This window comes from Miniopterus schreibersii (assembly GCF_964146895.1).
Source record: "Miniopterus schreibersii genome assembly, chromosome: 2".
Taxonomy (NCBI): domain Eukaryota; kingdom Metazoa; phylum Chordata; class Mammalia; order Chiroptera; family Miniopteridae; genus Miniopterus; species Miniopterus schreibersii.
Window position 1 is genome coordinate 168,206,533 of NC_138102.1, and position 25,249 is coordinate 168,231,781.

General features: G+C 43.9%; 1 protein-coding gene across 4 annotated transcripts; it reads right to left on the reverse strand.

The window, feature by feature from the left end:
* Positions 1-624: 624 nt before the first annotated feature.
* NCAPD2 (non-SMC condensin I complex subunit D2) lies at positions 625-25,153 on the reverse strand. Of its 4 annotated transcripts, none has more exons than XM_081127480.1 (33): positions 24,394-24,482; positions 23,222-23,371; positions 19,054-19,104; positions 18,839-18,914; positions 18,513-18,571; positions 17,854-18,035; positions 17,405-17,547; positions 15,443-15,570; positions 15,246-15,369; positions 14,916-15,063; positions 13,758-13,955; positions 13,046-13,180; positions 12,867-12,954; positions 12,597-12,774; positions 10,143-10,267; positions 9,575-9,814; positions 8,899-9,073; positions 8,542-8,626; positions 7,198-7,331; positions 6,733-6,865; positions 6,554-6,638; positions 6,304-6,477; positions 5,834-6,003; positions 4,794-4,905; positions 4,595-4,718; positions 4,358-4,513; positions 3,809-3,986; positions 3,629-3,723; positions 2,493-2,573; positions 2,203-2,386; positions 1,459-1,585; positions 1,198-1,353; positions 625-956 (listed from the first exon to the last, which is right to left on the reverse strand). In XM_081127480.1, the coding sequence occupies exons 2-33, from the start codon at positions 23,346-23,348 to the stop codon at positions 871-873; spliced, it is 4,257 nt and encodes a 1,418-aa protein (XP_080983606.1). In that variant the 5' UTR covers positions 23,349-23,371; positions 24,394-24,482; the 3' UTR covers positions 625-870. The 4 variants fall into 4 exon arrangements, with proteins under 4 accessions (XP_080983606.1, XP_080983607.1, XP_080983608.1 ...); XM_081127481.1 differs by having other exon boundaries at positions 24,389-24,409; XM_081127482.1 differs by lacking the exon at positions 19,054-19,104 and having other exon boundaries at positions 24,394-25,153.
* Between the last annotated feature and the right edge of the window lie 96 nt (positions 25,154-25,249).

Genomic DNA, 25,249 nt, shown 5'->3' on the forward strand with positions numbered 1-25,249 from the left:
GTGGCAAGGAATCCTTGGTAGACAGACAGTTTCCAGAGATTGTCTAAAGCTGGAGGGGATCATGACTTGACCTTCCATCAGCCAGGCCAGTCACCCGTCTTTAGAGATAGGATAAGGAGCACAAGTGGGGGCTGAGCCAGTCCACAGAGGACACCAGCCTTTGGTCTAGAGCAGGCTTTTTCCGAGCTCAGCACTATTGATTGACATTTGGGAGAGGATTCTTTACTGTGAGTTCTGTCCTGTACATTGTAGGGTATTTAGCAACATCCCTGGCCTCTGCCCACTAGATGCTGGTAGCACCCCTCCCCTCTAGGTTGTGACAACAAAAAAGGAATCCACACTTGCCAGATGCCCGCGAGCGGGCAAAATAGCCCTCAGGTTAAGAAGCACAGACTTGGAGACTAGACACTGCATAATTCTCTACAGTGGAACAATCTTGTCACCTGTGCAGGGTGGGGAGTTGAGAAGAGAAAGATGGGGCACTGAGAAGCATGAAGTTATCAGATCTTGAGATGGGCCCCAGTACTCCGGGGCTCATCCTCTCTTTCTAGACCAATAACTATCTGCTGCCTGCAAATGGGCTAATGTGAAAGATGAAACAAAGACAAGCTTAAGAAAAATGTCTAAAAGTATATAAAAATATTTATTCATTACAAAACAAGGAGACTGGCAAACATATATTCTAGTGAAAGCAGCTCAACTCAGTTTTCAGTTAGGCTGGTTTAAGAGAAATGCCTTACATTATAAAGATGATTTATGTATTAAAAATCCAAGGAGACAGGCAAATAAGTATTTTACAAGGGGAACGGAATTCTAGGTCACCCCACAAGTACCCTACACAGCAGGGATGGGAGCAGGCGAGCCGACCTCCTAGGACCTGTGCTTACGAGTAGATGCTCGGCGGATGGGGGTGGTTTTCTTTGGTGTCTCATCTTCTGTCATCTCTGCTGAAAGCTCTATTCCAAGAATTGGAGGAATGAGAAAAAGCTGAGTCACAAAGATGGTGAACAATAGATCTCAGAGAACAAATGTGACAGGCCCAGCCACACTGCACAAATAAAGCCCAAACTGTACAGGGAGAAAGACGACCTGGGGGAGGGAGAGGGAGGGTAGTGGGGGGCGTGGTGGAATCTACACAGCAGGACACCACCAAAGCCAGCCCCCCCCCCAGCTGTGCTCCTCCTGGGCCCGCCATACCTTCCTCGCTGGACTCATCACTTGAGAAGACAATTCTGGGTTTATTTTTCTTAACTCGCTGCTGGGTGATTGGATGCCGACGGGCAGTGCGGCGGGGCTCAGGTGTGACAAAGTCATTGTCAGAGGCTACAGAAGTCAGATGCTGGTGCCTAGAGGCTAAAAGGGGAAGAAGCATGAGTCCAAAATAAAAAAAACCATGAAAACCTCTACCTGAAACGAGTTCACATCTGGTCTCTCCATCCATGGGGCTGCCTCACGTACCAGAGGACTGCTTCTTGGCTGCTGGAGTTCTCTTGCTATCCCCTTGGCCAATCTCATGTTCCTCTATTGCATCTAATCCTCTTGTGTGACAGGCCCGAAGCTTCTGCTCAAATTCATCTATTATAGCCTGGAGGGGAAAAGAGATTAAGGCCAGACTTGGAAATAGTGATTTCTAAGAAACAAGGTCATGAAAAGACATGATGAAAGCTTAAGTGCATAATTCTAAGAAGCCAATCTGAGAAGCGGATGTCTTTGATTCCAACTGTATGACATTCTGGGAAAGGCAAAACTGGAAATAGTAAAAAGATCAGTGGTTGCTGCCAGGGGTTGAGGGCAGAGAGGGGTGAATAGGGAGCACAGAGGGTTGTTAGGGCGGTGAAGCCATTCTGTACGATACTATAATGGTGGACACAGGTTATTATACATTTGTACAAACCTACAGAATGTACAAGCAGCAACAGTGAATCTTGTATGGACTTTGGATGACAGTGATGTGCCCAGGGAGGTTCATCGATTGTAACAAGTGTGTCATTCCGGTGGGGATATTGATAATGGGGGAGGCTGTATGTATGTGTGGGGGCAGAGGGCATATGGGTGAACTCTATACTTTCCACTCAATTTTACTTTGAACCTAAAACTCCTATTAAAAAACAAGAAAAAGAAACAAACAGGAATTGGAAACAGAAAGATCTGGTCTCAGGTCACCCTGGTTACTTGGCTGCAATCCCAGCAGGAGCTGCTCACCTTGCCCTCAGGCTTGGCTCCTCGCCGCAGCTTGCCCACCACTGACAAAAAAGCACTGAAGATGGACTCATCTGACAGTTTATCTCCAAAGCATTCAAAATTGTCCAGCATCTTGCGGAGGCCTCGCTCTGTGAGGGGCAGCTGTGACACACAGTAGGCCAGGTCCCGGTACTGCCGCTCGGTTCTGCAGATGGGAAAGGCTTTGTGAGGAGCGAGACCGAGGAAGTATGCTCTGCTCTAGAATGCTCTGAAGGACCCTCGCAGCACAAGCTTCAAGGAAGGCAGCATACCGGGCTGTGCGGAACCGCTGACACAGCTTCTCCACCAGGCTCTCGGTCTGTTTGTCCTTGGTGATGTAAGAGAGCAGCTGCCTGCAGGGAGGAGGGATGCTGAAGGGGCAGCTTGGAACCCACCCACTACCACGAGCCCTGGTCTTCCCTAGTACTAGCCTTTGGTCAACCTCTTGCCTTAGAATCTTCTCTGCCATGGCCATGCCTGCCTCACTATTCCTTCTGCCTTCTTCCATACCCCAGAGAAGGGTCCACCCCCTCTCCTGAGGAATTTTCACTGTGAATGGAAATTTGTAACAAAAACAGCTTCCATCTAGTGAATACAATGTGCCTACCACCACCTCAGGAACTTTATCTTACAGAATCTGCTCAAGAACTAAGGGGCACGGCACATATTGGCCTCATTTTATATAGGAGAAAAAGGCAGAGAGAGGTTAAGTTATTGTTGAAGGCCATACAGCTAAAAAGTAGCAGAGCTAGAATTCCAATACAGTTGTGACATTTTGGTGGACCGCACGTATGATGGTGGTCCTATAAGACTAATGGAGCTGAAAAATTCCTACCACCTTTCATAGCTGTCATAATGTTGAAGCACAAAACATTACTCCTGTGTTTGTAGTGTTGCCCGTGTAAACAAACCCACTGCACCGCCAGTTGTACACACTGTAGAACATACAGTGCATAATAGTTGATAATGATAAACTGTTACTGGTTTATGTATTTAGTGTACTCTACTTTTTATCATTATTTTAAAATGTACTCTACTTATTAAAAAAAAGTTTGCTGTAAACAGTATGCTGTTATCTGGCAGCAGCCACAGATCTTTCATGTTTACCATGTGTCTTGATTATGTCATTTTCTCTTGTGCTTGATTTACCCTCGTGTGGTTTTGCACAGTAACAAGCTGTACAGGCTCGTAGCCTAGGAGGCAATGAGCTATCCCATACAGCCTAGGTGAGCAGTAGGCTATACCACCTAGGTTTCTGTAAGTGTACTATGTTCACACAATGACGAAATTGCCTAACAATGCATTTCTCAGCCAGTGTATGTATGAAGTGGCACATGACTGTACAGGTTTGTTTGTTGCTAAGCCTGTGCTAGGTGAAAAATATGCCCCAAGGCCCAGGGAACCATACTTCATGATGGTGCGAAAAGGCTCTTCCTCCACCCCTCCCTCAGGGTCTGACAGGCGGCTGATGATATCTGGAAGCAAGTTATAGATTGCATTGCCCTGTAAGAGAGAATCACGTTAAAGACACGAGGTGACCTACATCCACCCTCAGCAGCAAACCCTAAGCTGCCTCTCTGCCTCTCACCTTGTGGGAAAGCTCATTGAAGAAGTTCTTGGCCAGGGCGGCGATCTGAGGCACAGGGTCAGTGAGCAGCACAGCCATCTCGCTAACCTGTCCTTTCACCTTTACCATGTCCTTCAGGATCAGGTGGGTCATCACCAGCCCTGCTGTTTTCCGCACTTGCTGAGCTGGGTCTCGGAGGCTAGGAATAAAATCTCAAGTCATTGGGACCAAGACCATGGGCTACACCCTGACACTAGCAGGGAAGGCCCTCAGCAGGAACTCATACCCCTTCTTAATGTACCATTCTAGAAGCAGTTAGCAAGCTGCCTAGAGTTGAAAGGTGGGATTGAGGAAGGAGGCCAAGCTTTAGCCAAGGCTTTAGACAGTTATAGTTTGTCAATCCCTTTGGGGTCATACCTAGCCAGGGCTTGTACAGGTCAAGTATTAAGCAGATGTTCAAGGGTAATCCTAAAGACTAAGGAAATACAGCTTTAGTAATTCTCATACTGACTTAACTAGCCCCTCCCAGAGCTGGGAGGGACTGCTGAAGCATTGTGAAGGATCTCTTACCGAGCATACAGATGAGGTGTCCAGGGGTCCACCAGGTTGGGGAAGCGGATGGCCAGATCCCCAGTAGCAATCATGATGTTAGATCGGAGAATGGGGAGTGAGGACTTTTCTAGCATGGTGAACAGAAGACGAAGCTGGGAGTCACAGAAAGTGGCACTAGGGGCAAGGAGAGGATCATCAGGGAAATCATAACATCTCTATCCTCCTTGAGAAGGTGGTCCCAACCCCAGGGCTTACCTGATCATGCAGAACTTGCCAAGGGTAAGTGATGCAGCTGCACAGAGCTCTGGGTTGCTATAGAGGCCAGGGTTGTTGCAGACTTTAAGCAGAAGTGGAACAAAGGCAGCCAATATCTGTTCGCCTGTTGGAAGAACAATTCTAGGTTTGGGACAAGTTATCTCAGTTGGGGAGAAGGTCACTCAGCAATTCTTCTTACCACCTAACAGTTCCATCTCACAGATGCTGCGGATTAGTTCTGCCTCTGTGTCATCAGCAGTGGCCCCAACCAGACCCATCTCCTCCTCCATGGTGGTCTCAGTGCTTGCATTCTAATGGGAAAGAAGCCAGAGATCATGCGTGATCAGAGACAACAGTTTTGATTCCAGCTTATCCTTCATTTTGCATGAATGAATCTGGGGAAAGGCAAATTCTGCAAAACCATTCATAGAATTGTCAATTGTGTCTGTAGAGAGAGGACTCCAGAATTAAAGAGGAAATGAACTAGGTTCCCTATATTTGTGTTTAAGTTGCCAAATCATATTTCCACATCTCTTAACTCGTCCTCATAGAGATAATTTCCTGCCCGGCCGGCGTGGCTCAGTGGTTGAGCACTGACCTATGAACCAGAAGGTCATGGTTCATTTCCCGGTCAGGGCACATGCCGGGGCTGTGGGCTCGATCCCCAGTAGGCGACATGTAGGAAGCAACCGATTAATGACTCTCTCATCAATGATGTTTCTCTCTCTCTCTCCCTCTCCCTTACTCTCCCTGAAATTAAAAAAAAAATAAAAAATTTCCTGCACATGGTAAATAGATCATGCCAGACAATGGTTCAAGATCATAGAGAAAGTCAGACCTTGTCCCACTGCTGCAGGGCTGTGTCTTGTATGTTTGTCTCTAGTGGAGAAAATACAAGGTCCCTGTCAGATGGCAGGCCCAGATGAAAGCTGATGGGTGTGTGCATGCTCTAAGAAACATGCCTTGGGCACAGCCTCTATTTTATGCTGAGGATCTAACTAAATGCTCTGTATTTACCTAAAACTTTCCTTCTTGGGTGATCATGGACAGACTGTTCCATCTTTGTTCTCACTAATCTTTCCCAGTGTAGTAGCACCAAGAAGGTAGAGTGTCATCTTCACTTCATTTAATAGCAGGGAAGACGCAGATCCCAGAAGGAAATGTCAATGACCTGAGGTCATGAAACACATCTGGGAAATGCTTGGGATGTGAACCCACATGCCCAGGTACTCCATTCACCTTCTCCTTTGGCTCTTTAGTTTTATTCTCCTGTTCTTCCCGAAGAACTCGGCGCCGACCAAGCTCTCCACTCACTGCCTGTTCCAAATGTACCAGCTGCTGCAGAGCCACATCACCAGCCAGGGACAGCAGGTTCATCAACAGGAAAGTGGGGAGCATGGGGATCTCCTCTGGAGGGAAGAGTAAGGGCAGGGAGGAAAAGACATAATCAGTCTCACAGGACTCTGCATCCTGTTTTCACCGATCTCCTCCTTGCTCATGTACTACGCAAACTAGGAAGAAGAAAGTGATGGGGTGGGGGAACAGGGCGGTGGCTGGCCCAACTTGAGTGACAAAAATGTGATAGCATGGGCCATGGAGGTCAGGGGTTGTTGTAGGAAGTGGTGGTGGCAGTGACCTCTGGCCTGGCAGGGAAAGTAGCAGGAGCTGGCTGCAGCCCACTGGGCCCATCAACCCTCTTGCCTACTTACTCGGGTCGTCCTGGTCCTGGGAGGTGCTCTTCTCTACTAGCTTCTCCAGGGCCTGCTTCGCACATCCCTGCAATATCTGGGCACAGATCACCTCAGGGCCTTCTGCCAGCTGGTAAATGAGGGTCACGGCCACCTCTTTGAAGGGGATCCAGAGTGGGTCTGGGTGGACAAAGCCTGCATAGGAAAAGAGAGAAGTTGCCCACTGCAGACGAAGGCCTCAATTCTGCCCAGACCCTTCACGATAGCACACCTTTTGTGACCATCTCCTGTAGTCGCTCAAATAACTTGTGTTCCTGAGGTAGCCGGAAGGGAGGGTGACGTTTACCCAGAGAAGGCTGTCAAGAACAGGAAAGACAGTATGTAGGTGTGTGGAAGGTGGATAAAATGACCCCCTACTCTCCTTAGTTTGGGTGCAGCCACCCCACATACCTTTCTCCTGTCAGAGATGTTGGCAATGGCGAGGCACACCTGTTGGGCCAGCCTGAAGTCCTGTGGAAACTTTTCCTCCAGCCCTATGCTCACCAGTGTGTCTAAGTTGCTTCCTACAATTTCTGGTTTTCCTCTAGGGGAAGGAAGTCACAGAATTAAAGCTAGTCACGGACAGGACTCTGTGTAAGGGACAATGCCAAGGGGGGTAGGTAGGTACCTGCGCCCAACGCAGGGCTTCCAGAGCCTTGGAATACTACAGAGAGGATCTGAGACAGAGCTGCCCCCAAAATCCCCCTTTCTCTAGGCAGGGGGTGCTGGTACTTCCACTATTTTATTTCCCATTTAGGTAGCCAGCTCAAACACAGGGCTCAGCTGGGCCTGACTGCTATTACTGAAGGACAGGGGGCCTTCTCAGAACCTTCCTTTCCTCTCTTATCCGACTGCCCATCTGGATTTTAGTCTCACCGTGCCATCATTCCAAGAAGCATGACAGAGGAACAGCGCTCCAGAGGGGAGCAGGGAACCTTCTCAGTTGCCTGCTCCCAAAGCAGTTGGATCACTGCTGGTTTCAATTCATCCTTCTGCACAAACTCACAGATCTGAAGAAAAAAGAAAAAGAGCTGAGGCTAAAAACAACTGCCCTGGTCCTTGGCCCACTTCTCTGAAAAGAATATTGAGAACCTGGAGCAGGTGAAAGCAATACCCAGGAACGGAAAAGGAAGGAGGCTCGAAATATAAAGGAGGGGTTCGGGAAGGTTCTTCCATCACTACTGCTTCTACTCTTGTGCCTTCAAAGCTTTGTTCATTAAGACGACACACTGAAACTGACCTTGTTGAGCTCCATGTGGCTCTATAGTTCTCACTACTTTCTGGGTTTCTAGTAGGTTTTCTTGCTATTACTACAAACTCAACATGTCTAAAACGGAAGCCATCAGCCTTCCTTGCCTTTTCATTTTGCCAATGATAGGTACCAACACTCTCTTAGTCACATAGGCTTAAAATTTCAGCACCACCTCCACCTTTTGCCCCAATGATCCAAATGCTTCAGGGTAGATTTGCTGGGGTCCCTGGATAATAAGGTTAAAGTCCTAGACTCTTGAAGCCATCCAGGGACCTTCACAGTTTAATTCCAACTTACATTCCCAGCTTTATTATCTTTTTCAGGTAACAATTTTAAGCTGGGACACAATCTTCCTCATTCTACAACATAGGCTGTGCTCTTTCTTGGCTTTCTGTATGAAATGCTTTCCCTCCTTTCTCAAATTCTCTAAATCCTACTCATCAAGACCCGCCTTAAGTCCTACCACCTTCAGGAAGCTTTACTTGACCATCCCACCTCACACTGCTCTGTCCCACTCTGTATTCATCAGTGTAACATACAAGCTAAAAATATGTTTTCTGGAGTTCTTCTGCCTGAGTTCAAATCTCAAACTTTGCCACTAACTAGCTGTAACTAGCCAAGTTCTTTAACTTCTCTGTGCCTCAGATTTCTTTGTAAAATGTAGATAATAGAATCACCGCATGGGATTATTGTGAGGATTAAACAGGTCAATATGAGTAAAGTGCTAAGAGGTGCCTGGCATATACAGTGTTATTATTTACTATTGCTACTATAACCACTGCCTCTGCTGCATTGTTCGATAAGTGGTTTGTGTTTTTTGGCTACCAACTTGACTGTTGGTTCCTTTTAAGTTGGAAACTTGGAAGCAAATAATCTTATCCTTTCTGGGGCTGAGTAAACTGCCGAACACACAGTAATCACTAATACTTGGCTGAATGAATAAAGAAAGAAGAAGTGAGGAGACTTACAATTTCCTCAAGACATTGAATGGTCCCAACTGAGGCATCCACTAGCAGCAAAGAGAGATTCTGAATCAAAACATGGGCCTTGGCTCTGCAGGAACAGCAAAGATCAGGGGTCATCAGAAGACTGATAAGTTGAACCCAGCAAACAGGTGATTAGGGCTATCCCCTCACCAGTGTCAAATACAGCTTAGGATGGGTTTCACTGGAAGTTCAGCTCCACCTTGAGCCCCCTTATAGACCTACTGCCCACACATTCTGAACATCCTCTAGAAGGATGCGCCCCAATTCTCAGGACACTAGAAATGTCCTATGAGAAGCTGATCTTAGAAAGGTCAGAAAAGGCGAAAGTACCCAATATACCTGGCAGAGTCCCCTTTGGGGTTGAGGTAAAGTTGGCGGTAGGCATTAAGCACAGCTTCCCGGATACCAGGCTCCTTAGACCAGATGAGAGGCAGCATGCGGCGTACTCCGAACAGGGCCTGAGGTACCCCAAATTGGAATGCCATCACAAAGAATTCAATCACCTCCTGTACCACTGAGAGGACACACAAATGTCACCCATCTACTTGGCAAAACTGCCCTCCCCCCAAATTAAAAAGAAACTTTCTTGATGTAGCAACATGCAAACCGAGGCCTTCCTAATTTTCCCTGAGACTGTTGACTCCCATAATACCCTATCATGAAGTACTATATGCATGAAAATAGGTATAGCAAATGCAAAAAAGAATTCTTTTCTTACTTTTTTAAAATTGATTTTGAGAGAGAGAGAAGGGAGAAGGAGAGAGAGAAACATTGATCGGCTGCCTCCTGCATGCCCCCTACCAGGGATCAAGCTCGCAACCCAGGCATGTGCCCTGACTGGGAATCCAGCAATGTTTTGGTGCACAGGACGACACCCAACCAACTATGCCACACCAGCCAGGGCAAGAATTTCTTCCTTTTAAAGGAGCAGCTAGGTATCAATAAAATATGGACAAGACTGGTTTTTCCAACCCAAGACCCAGTCCTTACAGAAAGAAACTTTGGTATACCATACCTGTGGTTGTGTTTTCATACATCATCTTGCTGATGATGCCAATGGCCTCTGTAATTTTCAGAGAGAAGCTATAGGCGTCCTGCAGATACTGCACCAGCATCTCTTGCTTCACCAGATCGTCCTTTCCCCTGGATTTCTCAGGCTCTGACACTCTGGGCTTGTCTTTATAGTCAGTCTGTCCTGGGCCCATGTTCTCTGCAGGCGCCTGGGGATTCTTCTCCTGTGTGGAAGCTGATGGACCTAGGAGTTAGAGAATGTTTAAGATGGAGAAATCCAACACCTATAACAACATTCTGGACACTTCTTTCCACAAAAAAAGGTATAAATTTAGAACCTATTCTAAAATATCTTGGTCTATTTCTCAAAAAAGATTCCTAAAGTTCTTAATGGTTTGGAAATACCCTTTCACACTCTGTGACTATCAATATTAGGCCCACCGGCTGCTTCCATTCCAGAGCAGAAGCATTACCAACTCTGTTAGCTAGGTCCGTGTTTGGCATAAAGTAAATGGTCCATAAATACTAGTTGAAATGTTCTATTTGTTGACTGAAGAAGGAAAGGGAATTACCTTTGAAGATAGTTCCTAAGAAATTCAGAAACCTGGTCTCCTCTAACTCCTCTGGGTCCATATGACTGAAGGGTTCGGACTCCTGGAAGTGGCCTAGGGCTTCTCGAGTGAGAATGATGGCCTGCCTAAAAGAACATCAACCTGTAATCAATTTAGCACCCATAAAAGTGTCACTGTAGCCTTAAAAAAAAAAATTTTGACAGACATGAGTGTCACTGTAGACTGAAGGGAGGCCTACCCACCCAGTAATCCCATCAAGCACCTAGACCTACTGTCCCAAGGAAAAGGAGCACTTTTCACACTTAGGCATCCACGGGGTAGAGCTCAAACACTTTCTATTTCTAAAGTGATAAGGCTTAACTTTAATCTTCAAAGCACTCAATAAGGCTTTTAAATTTTAAAATTCACAACCCTATTCCAAACATCTGTTTAAAATTTTTGCCAAGTGAAAGTTTGAAAAAAATGAACTTTCAATACCTGGTTAATTTATGGTCCATTCATACAATGGGATTCTATGTAGCCATAAAAAATACTAAGGCAGCTATTTATGTATGGAAACATTAAGATACATAATTGAGGGAAAAAAGCAAGGGGATAGGTCAGCAGGAAAAAGAATTCTATCACTTGTGTAAAAAGGGGGGGAAAAAGAACATATGTTCAGCTGTATGTCCATATGTAAACTCTAGAAGGACATTCAAATAAACTATGATTGTTGCTTCCCTGTGTGACTAAGTGACTGGGAACAGGTTTGGACGGGACTTTTTGTGGTATGTCCTTTTTATAATTTAAAATTTTGTACCACGTAAATGTATTGTCTAATTTTTTTTTTTTTTACATATATCTTTATTGATTTCAGAGAGAGGAAAGGAGAGGGAGAAAGAGAGACAGAAACATCAATGATGAGAGAGTCATTGATTGGCTGCAGCCCGCAACCCGGGCATGTGCCCTGACCAGGAATCGAACCCTGATCGCCTGGATCCTAGGTCGATGCTTAACCACTGAGCCACGCCCGGCCGGGCGTCTAATTTTTTAAAAGTAAATTTCTGCTTTTTAAAAAAACACATTAAAGCCCTGGCCAAGTAGCTCAGTTGGTTAGAGTGTTGCCCCGATATGTCAAGGTTGAGGGTTTGATTCTCAGTCAGGGCACATATAAGCAGCAACCAATGAATACATAGATAAGTGGAACAACAAAATAGATGTTTTTTTCTCTCTCTCCCTTCCCCTCTCTTTCTAAAAATCAATCTATATATAAAATAAAAAAATTTAAAAAAACTTATTAAAAATTAAACTGCTAAAAAATTTATTTTAAAAAGTTTTGTTCTAATGTATGTTTATTTTAATTGGATGCAAACACCTCAGTTATTAAGATCTTAACCCAGCACCAATTGCTGAGGATAAAGCGACATCTTTAACATGAGCTGAAACATTTTTCTAATTGATAGGAGAAAATACTAGCATGCTTGGAGGCAGAAGAAGCAATTAGAAAACTATAGTCTCTGTTTATGCTTTAGCAAAGTAAAGAGAGACAAAGGAAAGATATGAGGGCAAAGCAGTTTACATTCTATTCATATTTAGCCTTTCTAAACAGTCTAATTAGGTAAGAAGTAAATAAATAACTGTGGCCAAGGTTTAAGAATACTTGATGACAGCTCTAAGTGCTTTTTTTTGCCAAGCTGCTCGAAAGTTTGAGTCACAAAATCACTGGGAGAAACCTTTTCTCTAAGATTAGGATTCATAATAGGTTGACTTAAAGATTAAGGTAGGCCCTGGCCCGATGTGGTTCAGTGGTTAGAACATCGGCCCATGCACTGAAGGGTTGTGGGTTTGATTATCGGTCAAGGGCATGTACTTGGGTTGCAGGTTTGATCCCTGGCCCGGTTGGGGCGTGTGTGGGATTGGCGTGTCTCTCCCACATTGATGTTTCTCTCTCCCCCTCCCTATATTCCTTCCACTCTCAAAATCAATGGGGAAAAAATATTTTCTGGTACGGATGAAAAAAAAAAAAAAAAGATTAAGGTAGAATATATATTATTTATTAACTCACAGAATTTAGAATTAGAAAGCCATTAGAAATCATATGATGTAATCAACTTATTTTACAAATTATGAAACTGAGGCCCAGAAAACTTAAGATTATACAACCAGAATTATACTTATTGTAGGCTTTCTTCTTCAAAGGAGAACCCTTATCATCTTTTATATAACACTATTTATATTTAGTTATTTTAGTAGTTTCTTTTAAACATTTGTAAAAGTAGAAAAGCATGCTTAATTGTGGACTATGCCTTTGGCATAATAAATCTGATGTTCAGACCATTACTACAGTGAAAACACCTACCACCACCTGCTGGCAGCATACTCTAAGTACAGTTCATTTTAAAGAAATACTGTTTCTCAAAGGTTAAACTCAAAGCCTAAACAGGTCATTAGAGAGTATCTCATTCTATCACATACTTGTAACTAGCTTTGGCAAGCAACCGACGGATGCGTCCTTTCACCTCTTCAGCGGTCTCTTTAGTAGCAATTTTCTCAGGAATCTCTTCTTCCTCGGGAAGTTTTAGCAGCTGTTGTAAGGTAGACTTCAACTCTGGCAGCATGGCTTCCCACTCCTCCTCTGGGTCCAGCACTGCAGCTGAATGAGAAAGTGTTAGACTCTTTCACTGGTGTTTCTGCTGCAGGGAGAAGACTGTCTGGGGTGGGGATTCCTATGCAGTAACTACTCACAAGCAGCTGCAGTTTGCCTCTCGGCCCTCATCTCTTGTAATTTCTGGGTTTCCTTCTGCAGGGGTCCAGCAAGGTCAGTATCACTAAGCTATCAGGGTAAATGAGTATCAGGATCACAAGTCACATAATTTTATCCATTTCCTTTAATTCCTTCTTTTGGATGGCTCAAGTCTACTTACCTTGCAGGAAAAGGGATTATTGGCGAGAAAACTGGCCAGCAGCTGGATAGCATTTTTACATACTAGCACCGACTTGTCTGCCAGACGGCCCACTGCTAAGGCCACCACTGCCTGGAAACGTGTCAGGGGGAGGGCCTATGTGGGATAGAAAGATAAGAATCAGCTCACATCTCACACCATCCTTTCTGCTCAAGGTGATCTTGAAGTAAACTCTAAATGAGCTACCCATTCATTCCAAAGAAACTTTTCTACGGGATATAAAATAGTTAAGGAGTACTCTTTGTAGTGGTTAAGGCACAATATAGCTCTTAAATGGAGGCAGTCATCCTTGCCCTTTGGTAGATGAACCCCTTTATTACTGGTAGTAACAACCTGAATTCTAGACTCTTGTTTGGGACAGATTTTTTTTTTTTGACACTGGATTCCTCTTTTCTTTCTTTTTTTAAAAAAATATGTCTTTATTGATTTCAGAGAGAGGAAGGGAGAGGGAGAGAGAACATCAATGATGAGAGAGGATCCACTGATTGGCTGACTCCTGCTGGGGATTGAGCCTGCAACCTGGGCATGTGCCCTGACCATGAATCAAATTGCATCTCCTAGATCACAGGTCAAAGCTCAACTGCTAAGCCATGACAGCCGGACATGGATTCCTCTTTTCTTAGGCCTATATGTAGAGTGGAACCATGTTTTTATCAGGTGGAAGGCTGTTCACCTTCTGCTGGACGATCCGGGTGAAGAGTTGCAAAACACGGCTTCGTACAAAGGAGTTGACATCATGGCCATGGGCTTGCAGGGTGTCCAAGAACTGGTCTCTGGTGTCTCGGGCTGCTTCCTCCAGCTGATCACCATTCAGAACCTGCAGTACCATCTCTGCCATGGCTGCGAGCACAGCATTGCGCATCATGTAATTCTGAGAGAGAGAAATGAAGTCGGTACGAGCCTCTGCACTCTAATACTCACTTTCTATTCCCTAAATTTGTATGCCTTTCCAGGCACAAAGAAGGGGCAAGGCCTTTAGTAAAGGTTAAACTTGCCTAACTTAGTTATAACTTTTCTTGGAAAAAGCTGAATCCCAGAGGCGCCTTGTTTGCCCAGAGGAGAATGTAGAGACAATAAACAAGAGCCAAAACCCATTTTCCCCCTAAGGTTTACCCAGGTAATCATGGTGGTAGCTGAATATGAAATCATACCTATCCACCATTTGAAAAGCATTAAGGTCTCGCCACCTGAGGTCTCGCCACCTTTGATCCTTACTAATAAGCACCCCTTTCCCTCCCATTCCCCCATTTTACTGACAGAAAAATGGAACACAGAGCAACAGAAATCAGTCCTAGAGAATCTGGTGGAGAAGAGGATTTGGATATTTTTTCTAGGCCAAGAGCCAGAGAACAGGGTCTTGCACAAGAAGTTAAAGTAAATTACATGAACGAGTGGACTGTCTTTGTCCTTGATATTCACCTATGAGTAGCTCACATTAGTTTGGGAAATGGCCAGGCTGGCATTCAAGGATAAAAGAGAATTAAGAGAGATGACATGGGTCGATTTGAGAAAGTTTACTGTATGGAAGCAAGGCGAGTCAGATGGTAGGAAGAGGCTTCATCCTGAGAAACGGATGGGATTCAGAAACACAGTGGGGTCACTCTCTCTGAACCTAAACTGTGGAACTGACACCTCCCCTACCAGACCTGGAGGAAACCAATGTGACGTTGAAATAGGCTCTTTATTTAATAAACACCAGCTGCTTCTTTACAGGAAGAACTGCCACAGTAATAAGACCAGACAACTTGACTTCATGTGAAAGCTACCTTCTTGTTAAAAAACAGATTTAAACCCCCCCAGAAAAACCTGAGATTCCCAGGGTACTACCCACCTCTCCATCCAGATGATCTAGCAAAATGCACATGCTGGACATAAGGATTGCTGGGATACGTTCTGCCAGTTCTGTCAAGAAGGCTGCAAAGCCCTTTGCCCCTGCAGGGTCCCGACTCAGCTCCTGGGGACATTTCTGTCCAATCTCTCTATGCAGGGAAGAAAACACAGTCACAACAAGATACTTCAGTTCCCAGTAAGAGAAGGTAAGATTGGTATCTAATAGCTGAAGGAATCTAGTGTTGCACAGTGAATATACTGTATTTCCTATCTTTCTTTACTTTCTCCCTGAGAGAAATGAGAATCAGAAACTTAGAGGCGGAAGAATTACCTTACAATCTCTCCCACTATGCTCTTCATTCCATAATCAGTTGCCCATAGACTCACAGCTGCCACCAGTACAGGTGCCAGGTGTTCAAAGTGCTGCAGCATCTGGATGATCTTCACAGTGGCACCTGTGGAAGTATTAAGCATGAGAAATTATGGGCAAAATGAAAAAGGTGGGGCAAAGTGAAAGGGCTAACTTACTGAGCATGTGGTTATAATGTGTCAAGGCTACACCAAGCAGGCGTGTTATGGCTTCCCGGGTGGGTCGGTTCTTCTGGTGACTAATGGTGGGGTTCTCCAGAAGGCGGTAACAACAACCGGTGACTAAACTGAGAAAGGAAGAAAGTGAGATGATGAAATCAGTTGTCTAGACTCAATTATATTGGGGCTCTGCCTCATTCATTCTATTTCTACTGCCCCCAAAGTTAGGGTCTTCTAGTTTTCATTTTATCTACTACCTTCTACACCAAGTCGCTTTGCTGACCACAGATAGGCACTTGGTCTTTTGAAATTACCAGCTTTCAACCAGTTATGATGCCTGTACAGAACCTAATACTGTACTCCAGGGGTGGGCAAAAGTAGGTTTATATTTGTGAGTATGGGGAACACAGTTTATTCTTGTATTATTTATTAATTATTGCACTATTTACCATAATAACTGTAAACCTACTTTTGCCCACCCCTGTATATGATAAAGGGTAGGACAAAGCCACCAATGACTTCTCATTGTTAAATGACAGTAAATTCAGCCCTCATCTTAATTGGCCTTTGAGCTCCATTTGACACAGTCGATCACTCCTTTCTCCTTGCAACACACTTTGCTGGGTTCCAGAATGTCACGCCCCCTCTCAGTTTCTTTGGCCGGTCCCCCTTCATCATCCCACCTTCTTAATGCTGGAGTGCCCCAGGGTATAGTCTTTGGATTTCTGTTCTATCATAGCTACTTACTGATTTAGTAATCAGTTCAGTCTCATGGCTGTAAATGCATGTATTCCCAAATGTGTACCTCTAGGCCACACCTCTCTCCTGTACTCCAGATTTGTACATTCTACACCTGAATCTAATAAGCTCTGCAAACTTTGTGTGTCTAAAACATAACTTCTAATGGTCCCCCCAAAACACGCTCCTACAGCCTTCCCCATATTTCAGTCACAGGAAACTCCATTCTTTCAAATGCTCAGACTACATCATCCTTGACGGCACCCTCCCTCAAACCTCACACACACCTGTCACTCATCTTGTAAGCTCTACCTTAAGGAAAAAAAGTAGGAAATACAACCACTTCTCATCTCCACTACCACTCTCTGGTCTAAATTAATCATCATCTCTTGCCCAAGTTACTGCAATAGCCTACTAACTGGCCTACCACTTCCCTCTCCCTCCATAGTCTATTTCAACATCACAGCCAGGTTGACCCTGTTAAAGAGCAAGTAAAACCACCTACTGCTCTGTTCGGAACCCCTGAGAGGTCCCATCTTACTCTGAGAAAATGCCAGGCACCATGATGGTTCGCAAGAATCTGCAGTTTGGCTCCCCACTGCCCCCCTGACCCCATAACCTATCCCTCTCAGCTGCTCTCTCTGGCCTCATTGCTAGTCCTTGTACATGTTGGACACACTCCCTCCTCAGGGTCTTGGCCCTTGCTTTTCCTCTAGATAGTCTCATGGCTCTGATTACCTCCTCCGGGTATTTGCTCAAATGTCAAAGAGATCTTGCCAGAATGGTTGATTTAAAATCACAAACTTCTTCTGTCAAATGTCCGCCCCCTCCCTCAATTTTTCTCCGTAGTTAATAAACCATAAAACATACTATATATTCCACTTATTTTAAAAATTGGCTTCTGCTCTATAAAATAAACTATGAGGGCAGAAACTTTTTGTTTCCAGTGCCTATAACGATACCAGCCATGCACCTAGGAGATTCTCAGTAAATACTGTTTTGTGAATGAATACATGGGCATTAAAGACGAGAAATTAAAAAGAAAAAAGAAAAAGAAATTCACAGCAGTTTCTAACATTCATTAACTATTTCCTAATAACTCAATGTTATGAGTATATGTATATGTATTACAGATACAATTGAAGTATTTAAAAGGCAGGTCTAGCATGAAAGCCCTCATTCCTCACAGCTCAGTATTTCTCTATAGTCATTTTAACTGCCTACCTGACAAATTCCTCTTCAATTACTGAGTGGTTCCATAGGTGACGAATGTCCAACTGGAGCAGCTGTGTTAAAAGCTGAAGAATTGGTTGCCTCTCCTCTTCCCAGTCAAAGCCATGGGCTGACTTAGCCCGGGTTTTCTTGCCCTAAAAAAAGACCATGTATACATTTAGGAGAAAATAAGAAAAAAAGAGTCAAGATCTGCTACTCTGAGTGCTTAAGCTAACCAATATCAAGACAAGATAGAAGGTAATACAGAAGAGGGCATTACAAGTTCCTAAATATAAGAGCTGCTTGTCACGGAAGGGTACGTTGTGATACTTTTGAGCACTTCCTCATAAAGCCTAAATAAGAACAGAAAGGAGTCTCAGAATCATTGGATTCCCTTCTTTCCTATCAATTCTCTCATTCTTCCAGGTTCCACATTAAATGAGCCAGGAACTCCAAGTTACCTTCCCACCGAGGTCCAGGTCCATGAGACTCGTCTGGCTGGTCACGGTCTCAAAGGATTCCAAGAGGCGTACCAGAGCATAGCAGTTCATTTTGAGGGCATTTAGGTGGGCGCTTCTATCTGATACACTCAAAGTTGCATCATCCAGGATAGCTGGAAGTTCCTGGGCATGGCGGGATACCACTGCGAGGGGCAGATTCTGGAGTTGGTTTCTTTCCCTTTCCTCATAATTCCCCAACTTCAAAACACCTTGCACTTGCAGCCATCAGATTACCAAAGATCTGTGTTTCATCTCTCAGTGGCCACAACACAAGCTAAGTCCTTTGGGACCCCTGACCCTGATACCAGGAACACGCCCTGTCCCTCCCTACTCTCACTCCAGTTACCGTAATTTCTTCTTGGCAACTGAAGAATCATCTCTATGAAAGAGAGGTAGTTCAAAAGCAGGAAGAATTTCTTGTTGGTCTGCCCTTACAGCGAACACACATAACTCTGTATTGTCCACCAAGATTACAGACCTTAATTGGTCAAAGGTCCCCGGGCTTAGCCAAACCAACTGAATCACCACAGCCTTGATATCATCATGTGGCTGATAAAATGTAGTGAACAAACAAGCAAACAAACACCTTCTATCCCCCACCTCCCCACCTCCATAAACACCTTTTATCAGGAATTCCAAGGCATCTTCCTTGAGGCCAGGATCTATACTTCGAAAATGACTACGAGGGAAAGAAAGTGCAGGGGTAAGACAGGAACCTACAGGGCACATTTAAACAGATCAGATCTAACTTGAAGAATCTAATGGTTAAAAATACATGTGAAATCGCTCAACTGAATAAATATGGTGGTAAGTTGGTAAAAATGCTTATCAGTAGAGATATCAGCACCCAGAACCATTTATTAGTGAGTATAATTTGGAATTTCAGGATTAACATGCAAATAGCCACCAGTTCTTTTTAAAGTACCAGTGGGTGTGCTCTACTTACTGGAGAATGCTGTAGACAGTATCAAAGTGCTCCAGCATAGCCAGGGGCCCCTGAGCTCGGAAGGCAGCCTGAAATGCTATAAAGATGCAAGAAACTGATCAATAAAGAAGAGGCCTTTTTGGTAAATTCTATTCACGGCAGAAAATTAAGTTAATTGCTTTTATTGGCAGAATTACAAAAGAAATAGTTCATTTCAATGTAACATATTATCTTACATTTTTGTCCTGTTTTACAATTAAAGTCTTGGGTTTCATCATATCGCTGAGCTAGACAAAGCAGACAGTATTATGCCTATTTTATGGGAAAATAAATTGTCACTAGAGTAGTTATGTGACTTGTCCAGCTTATAGTAGTTAGTAGTGAACACAAACTCAGGATCTTTTTTTAAAATTTTTAAATTATAAAAGTGACAGAACCAGTACAGAGCTCCTGTATTTCCCCCCCAGAAAATGTTAACATCATATATATAACACAGCACAAAGATCTATTCTAAACCAAGAAATTAACATTAATTGAATCAACGCTATTAACTCATCTATAGACCTTATTTGAATTTTGAAAGTGGTTCTACCTATGCTCCCTTTCTGGTTCAGGATCCAATCAAGCACACCACAGTGCATTCAGTTGTCATGTTTCCTAAGGCTCCGCCAATCTTTGTCGTTCATAATACTGACACTTTTGAAGTTATTTTACAAAATGTCCCTTAGTTTGGATTTGTCTGATATTTATTCATGATTAGACTGAGGTTATACATTTTTGACTAATTACCATGGAAGGGAGGTTGGGTCCTTCAGATGCATCATATAAAGAAGTATGTGATGTCAATGTCTTATTATTGGTAATGTTACTTTGATTACTTGGTAGTGTTTGCAGGTGTCCCCACTGTAAAGTTACTATTTTACCCTTTGCAATAAATAAGTATCTTGTGGGGAGATACTTTGAAACTATGCAAATACCAGTTTCTCATCACATTTGTCCACTAATCTAAGCATCTATTAATGATTCTTGCCTGCCACAGTTATTACTGTGGGATTTACTAAATGGTGACTTTTCTTTCTCCATCATTCTTTCTACACTTACTAATGGGAATGCCACTATGAGGATGAACTGTGCCTTTCCCCTTATTTATTCATTCAATTATTTACTAATATCAGAGCGGATTCGTGGGTATTTCTTTTATTCGGCGTCTTAATCCATTCCTATTACTATTTATTTTGTTGCTCAAATCATCCCAAACTTGACCACTGGGAGCTCGTTCAACTTGGCCTGTGTCCTGACATGCTCCCTTCACTTATACTCTCTTACTTCCTTATACCACAAGATGTTCCAGCTCATCATATACATAAAGCAGTTTCAGAACTGCTAACCCACACCACTATAAAAAATAAATTTACGCCCTGGTCAGTGTGACTCAGAGGTTAGAGTGGTGGCTAAGCATCAAAAGGGTCGTGGGTTAGATTCCTAGTCAAGGGCATGTACCTGGGTTGTAGGTTTGCTCCCCACCCCTTCCCCCACCCCCACTGGGGCTCTTCTGCAGTTGTGGGAGGCAACTAGTCGATGTGTCTCTCTCTCCCTCTCCTACATTCTCTAAGTATCAATGGAAAAAAATATCCTCAGGTGAAGATAAACAAACAAACAAACAAACACAGGACCATGCTGGCTATTCTCACTTTAAACTTACGATTTTATTATTTCCTGGTAAGCCTATTACAAATTCCTAAACCTATTCACTTTCTTATAGGCAATTTTTCACACTTTCCTCTGCTCATCACATCAATACCTTTCTCAACTCACCCTTAGTTAAAGGCATCACTTCCTATCTCACTGAGAAAATAGAATTGGGACAGAAGAGAACTTCCAGCTGTCCTAAGCTCTGTATTTACCTGCACTACCTGCAACTGTGCTCAAAGACTGCCTTCTCATTTGCTGCTGTAGATAAATTGTCCATGCTCTAATAAAACCATTTCCTCCCCCTGTGCACCAGATCACATACTCTCTTACCTATTAAAGGATATTGTTCCAGTAACTGTTTCCTCTCCTTTCTGAATCATCTGCTTTCCCATCATCTGATCATTCTCATTCAGCACAGACTCATGCAATGCTGCCCATCTTAAAAAAAAAATCCCTCGACTCTACCTCCTCCTCTAGCTATCACCCCACTTCTCTGATACTCCTTAAAGCAAAAGTTATCTAAACTTACCACCACCTCTAATCTCTCTCGTTGCATTTTCATAAGCCTATTCCACCACTCCTCTGAAACAGCTTTTATCATAGATGCCACCAATTGCCACATTACTAAATCCAGTAATCTTAATTTGCAGATGATTTCCTTCCCCTACTTTTAAAAAAATATGTTTTTATTGATTTCAGAGAGAGGAAGGGAGAGGGATAGAGAGAGATAGAAACATCAATGATGAGAGTTGTCACTGATTGGCTGCCTCCTGCACACTGAGATCGAGCCCGCAACCCGGGCCTGTGCCCTGGCCGGGAATTGAACCACAATCTCCTGGATCATAGTTCGATGCTCAACCACTGAGCCATGCCAGCCAGGGTCTTCTTTCCTTTTTGAAATGCTCTCTTAATGTAGCTTCCGTTTAGCTCCTTCATTTACTTTTTGCCACAATAACTGGTCCTTAGTTTCTTCTACTGGTTGTTTCTCATCTCTCCAGCCTTTAAATGTTGGACTTGTCTCTGGTCTTATGACCTCAAATTGTTTTAAAAAAAAATCTCCATCTACTTTCACTCCAATCTCATGGCTTTAAATACCCTCTACATGCTGAATATTAAATCTCATATGTCTTTAGCTGGGACCTCTCCCCTGAATGCCACAGTCTAAACCTACTCCTCTCATATCCCTGTCTCAATAAATGACAATTCCATTCTTCTAGTTGCTCAAGTCAAAAAGCACTGTAATCCCACATTCTTTTTCTAGCCCTATCAATCCAATCTGACCCAACAACAATCCTGTTGGCTCTACTTGCAAAATATATTCAGACCCTGACTGGGTTGCTCAGTTGGTTAGAGCATCGTCCCAATATGCCATCTTGTCTGTTTTGTTTACTATTGTGTTGCCAGTATACCTAGAACAGTGTTTGGCACATAGCATATCATCAGCACATACTTGTTGAACAAATTAAATGATCTGATTTTGTATATTTATAGTAGAACTTGTATTTAGGATTCTAAACACCAAAAGCAATGCAACTGTTATAAAAAAAAGACTTAAAGAGAGTGATCATCCATTTAAAAAAATAATGCATTATAATAACTGAAGAACAGTTTGCTATAGTGTGCAGCATGTGCAATTGGTGATACATATATCCACACAATAAGGACAGAATAGTCTATCTGTGACCTTGTTTACCAAATGGTGATATGTCCAGGTTTAGGGAGGCTCCTAGGTAATAATCTTGATTAATTTAGCCAATCTTGGTAACTCCATTTCCTAGTTAGGGAAACAGCACATGATCCAATCCTGGCTAAATCTGTTGGGAAGCTTCTGGTAAAATTTTTAGAGAGAAAAAAGCACAAGATAAAAAATCCCCTTTTCTACTTCTGGTCATTGGAACAAGGAGCTGCCACCTGTCAACCACGATAGGAAGGCTAAGAGGAGATAAGCTGCAATTAGATTATCAAACTGCTGCATTAACTGACCCTTTTTGTTGTAGAAGATAGTAAATGAAGTAGGTTATTATTCTTATCTTTACATATGAGGAAAACTGAGGCACAGAGAGACTAAGTAACTTGTCCAAAGTCAGAGTGCTACGTAGAGCCAGGATTCAAATTCAAGAAGCTTGGCTCCAGAGTCTTAATCTCTACTTTGTGTACCTCTCCAAAGCAATCTGATACAAGACCACTTCCAGTAAGTACAGTTACATTATGGGTCTTGCTTGATAACAGATAAATTGTTCTTGGTCATCTATAGGTTCCCATGGGTTACTGCATTGCATAGTGTTGCAACTGTACATATATATACATATATGTTTTTTTCCATTACTGCTCACTCTTGGAAACAAGAGTTCTAGACTCTAAAAAAAAGGTATTACTTGAAACACCTTTCAAGACACTCTAAGAAAGCTACCTTCTCCTGTAACTCTTAAATCCATCAGGACTTTATTTCGGCATATGGTAAGAGGTAAAGACCTGAAGTAATTTTCCCCCCATATACACTGTTTATTGAATAACTGAGATAAGATGGTCAATGAGTGCACTCTTCCAGTAATGCACCCCATGCAATGCTAGGGAGAAAATATTAGGGAATAGGAAAGACAGTTTCCTTGCCCTCATGGAGCTCAGTGGTGTAGTGGAACAGACAGACAATTTAATTACATGTGGGATGGTTGTTTTGAAGTGCTAGGCACAGTGCCAGCTATGGAGTCATACCTTTAAGCTGTGATGGAAGATTTCTGATGGACAATACCTCTTGCACAACATACTGATTCACCCCTCCACTCTTCAACAATTCCTCTGGGGTTAAGGGCAGATGGAACTCATACAGCTGGGGAGACATCCTTCTCCTACTGGCTCACAGGGCTGGAAACCAAACAGAAAATAGGTTAGGATCTGTATCTAAGGCCTGTCTTTTCTTCTAGTTCTATTATCCACCCCCCGAAATATATAATGATTTTTAGTCTTACATCAAGCTGATAAAGATTATCTTAGAGGATGTGAGATCAACCCTGGAGTAGAATCTAATTTTACTCATGACTCTGCCACTTGGTCATGTCATGGGCCTCATCTGTAAAACGGGGTTACTAGTTTCTGATTACTTTACATAGTTGCTCTGAGGACCTAATGAGTCGAGGGGTATCTTTTTTTAAAAGGGTATTAAAGTGTGTAAAGAACTGTCAAGTGGCCTGTCCGGCGTGGCTCAGCGGATGAGCTTTGACCTAGGATCCTGGCCATTGGGGTTGAATTCCCAGTCAGGGCACAAGCCTGGGTTGCCAGCTCCATCCCCAGTCAGGAGCCTGCAGGAGGCAGCTGATCAATGACTCTCTCATCATTGATGTTTTTTTCTCTCTCTCTCTCCCCCTCTCCTTTCCTCTCTCTGAAATCAATAAAGACATATTTAAAAAAACAACTGTCAAGTGGCATATAAATGCCTTTTGCTTAGAATTACTATTTGTTTTTATGGGCAAAGCTTCTTAAATAGAATGTGTCATCAGAGGCCAGAACATTGGCCTGGCATGGGCCAGTGTCTCCTGGCTCCAGAATAGGAGAGCATTAACATTTATTACCTGTTTACTGTGTGCCAGGTTCTGTTAGGCTATTCGAATAGATCACATCTAATCTAACTCTCCAAACCCCACTCTCATGGAGTACATAATACAGCCCAATATCAGATGAGGAAAATGAGGCTAAGATAGCTTAAGCGATTTGCCCCAAAATCTGCTTCTGATCTACCATACTTACTTTTTCTACCACATCGTGCCCCAAGGGCATACCTACTGTCGACCTCCCTGCTTCTCCTATTTTGCCTAACATCGCGTCATATTACCCCGTACCCTATTTTCCCAGTCTTTCATTCTCCGCTCTCTGTTAACACCATACCTTACCCGAGAACCTCATCGGCTGTTCCTGGGACTCGAGTTGTGGAGCAGGAATAAAGGAGAAAACCAGGCGGGCATAATACGCACAAATCAGCCGAGGCAGCACTCAAGCGAGCAGAAAAACCGGCCAATCCCCGGCTGGAGGAGGCAAAAACCTGCCTCTGAGCCGTGCAACGCGCGGGCAAAGCCACAAACGAGGAGTTCAAATCTCAACGGCTGCAAGGGGGCCAATCGCGAAGCTCACTGCAAAGACCGGCCAATCGCAGCGCAGAATCCGGAAAGGCCGCACCGCCTGAGGGGCGGGGCCTAGATACAGGATCTAGACCCCAACCCTTTCGTCTCGTGGCTGCTGCCTTCCTCATAGGGTCCTTTGCCCCCAGTAGGTGGGGAAGAGCCCCGGCAGTGTCTGCCAGAGATGCCGCGTTTCTAGCGGGGCAGTGGTAGAGCCCCTGGGGTAGTGACCAACTCAGTCAACCCCAGGACAGGAGGCAAATCCAGGCCGGGATTTAGAAGGTTTAGGATCTAGTCCAGGTTCCGCCATTTCCTCTGCTATGTGGCGTCTTCACTCTCTGAGTCCGATTTCCTCCCCTGTACAATAGGAGTAATAAAAAAAGCGACAGCGCAAAACTGTGAGGCATAGAAAAAGGAAGCTCTGGGTTCCTGGGTCTGGACCTTCATCTCCCTCACAGTTGAGGGACGGACAAGGAAACGTGTGAAATTCAGTTTGGGACGCGCTAGACGACGAAGAGAGTACCTCCGCTCTTGTGGCGCTCAAAGACTTCCGGCTCGCAGAACGGAAGCTCCAAGGTGGGCAGGGTGTGAGTGACGTCCCCGGGCCTCTCTGTGCCGAACCCGGAAGGCG

Bases quoted from the DNA above. Each gene is read 5' to 3' on its own strand.
- NCAPD2 (XM_081127480.1), bottom strand. From the start codon at position 23,348: ATGTCTCCCCAGCTGTATGAGTTCCATCTGCCCTTAACCCCAGAGGAA. The intron at 9,074-9,574 runs GTATGGTATACC...GTGTCCTCTCAG, and splicing joins GTATGAAAACACAACCACAG to TGGTACAGGAGGTGATTGAA. The intron at 6,004-6,303 runs GTAAGTAGGCAA...TCTTCCCTCCAG, and splicing joins CCAGGACCAGGACGACCCGA to AGGAGATCCCCATGCTCCCC.